The sequence below is a fragment of the Aplysia californica genome, unplaced genomic scaffold (assembly GCF_000002075.1).
Source record: "Aplysia californica isolate F4 #8 unplaced genomic scaffold, AplCal3.0 scaffold00017, whole genome shotgun sequence".
Taxonomy (NCBI): Eukaryota; Metazoa; Mollusca; class Gastropoda; order Aplysiida; family Aplysiidae; genus Aplysia; species Aplysia californica.
In genome coordinates, this window is record NW_004797287.1 from 1,990,179 (window position 1) to 1,991,741 (window position 1,563).

A 1,563-nucleotide genomic window follows, 5' to 3' on the forward strand; every position below is an offset into this window, starting at 1 on the left:
GAGAGAGAGAGAGAGGGGGGGGGAAAGAAAGAAGTGAGAAACTGAGGGCGAGAGACAGACGGATAGACAGAGAGAAACATTCAGGGAAGCGCAGAGATTTTAAACGTAAGACACCACCATGACAACGTAAAGGACCTGACCACAATATCAGAGCCCTATCTGATCTTGATGATACTATCTTTATCTTAAATTACCTATCTGATCTTGATGGTAATATCTTTATCTTAAAATACCTTTATGATCTTGATGATAATATCTCATTTGGTTGTATCTTAAATCACTTACGACATTTCTTCCAGCGACATTACCAGAGCCCTATATGATATTCATGGTAATATCTTAATTTGTCGTATCTTAAAAATTACTTACGACATTTCTTCTAGCGACATTACCAGAGACCTATATGATATTGATGGTAATATCTTAATATTTAGTCGTATCTTAAAAATTACTTACGACATTTCTTCTGGCGACATTTCCTCTTCCTCACGAGCCGTCTCGGGCAGCGGCGGCCGCCATTTTGAGGCTGTATCTTGATCATCCTTGTCTTCATGACGATTCCTTTGCCACACGTGACCGAGCAGGGTGACCAATCAGACCACGGCGTGACCATACAGTCGACTCCAGGCCCATCTGACTGCTTCTCGCTGTGACCAGCACCACCACGACCAGTCGCCTCTTTCTGCATCTGCAGCTTCCTCATTCGCCTCCTCTTCCTCCTGCGTCTCTCCATCCTCTGCTTCTTCTTCATCATTCTCTTCTGCTTGCGCATCATTCTGGCTTTCTCCTCTGCAATTTTGGCATCGGCTTCCGCTTCGTCGTCGTCGCTGTTGTCGACGTGACCTGCCCCGCCCCCTCCCTGCAGCATCATCTGTTGCTTCATCATGAACGCCTGAGGGGATGGAGGAGATTTTAAAAGTTAGTTTTAGTAGAGGTTTTACGGCGCTCGCAACTGCATGAGGTCATATGAACGCCAAGGGGTGTTTAGTTTAGTTTCAGTAGAAGTTTTACGGCGCTAGCAACTGCATATGGTCATATGAGCGCCAAGGGCTGGATGTCAACAGAGAAGTCCATACAGGGAATCAGGCTTACTCTGCTCACCTCTCTAGCCTCAAAAGCACAAAGTCTGCTTCGATTATCAAGGCACCCCGAAAATAGCAGTTCACGAGAGTGACAAACATACAAAAAATAGAGGAAAAATGACGATAGTAAGGATGAGGAAAGAAAAAGCAGCAGTTCCCTCTATGTTGTTCCGGCACAGTATGAGCATGACATTGATAAATCAGCCCCTTTTATAATTCTACTGTGAATAAGAACATGTCACTATCGCCCCCTTTGGGAATGGCCTAAAGACGCTTCATCATAAACGCCTGGGAAGAGAGGGAGGTTTTGGGAATTGAGCTCTTTAATTGAAACTTTATACTGCTAGCCGACATGAAACATACGTGTAATTTTTAAATCTTGTTTATTATTCATTTTTTAATTTCATTAATTGTGTTTATTTATTTATTCATTCATTCATTCATTCATTCATTCATTCATTCATTCATTCATTCATTCATT

At 42.7% G+C, this 1,563-nt stretch overlaps 1 protein-coding gene across 1 annotated transcript in view; it reads right to left on the bottom strand.

Annotated features, from left to right (window-relative positions):
- Positions 1-1,563, bottom strand: part of LOC101861097 (spondin-1) — a gene marked incomplete in the record, with an annotated part of 288,932 nt that overhangs the window by 9,530 nt on the left and 277,839 nt on the right. Inside the window, 1 exon segment of the mRNA XM_035971468.1 lies at positions 457-892. Coding sequence (XP_035827361.1) covers positions 457-892 — 436 coding nt within the window.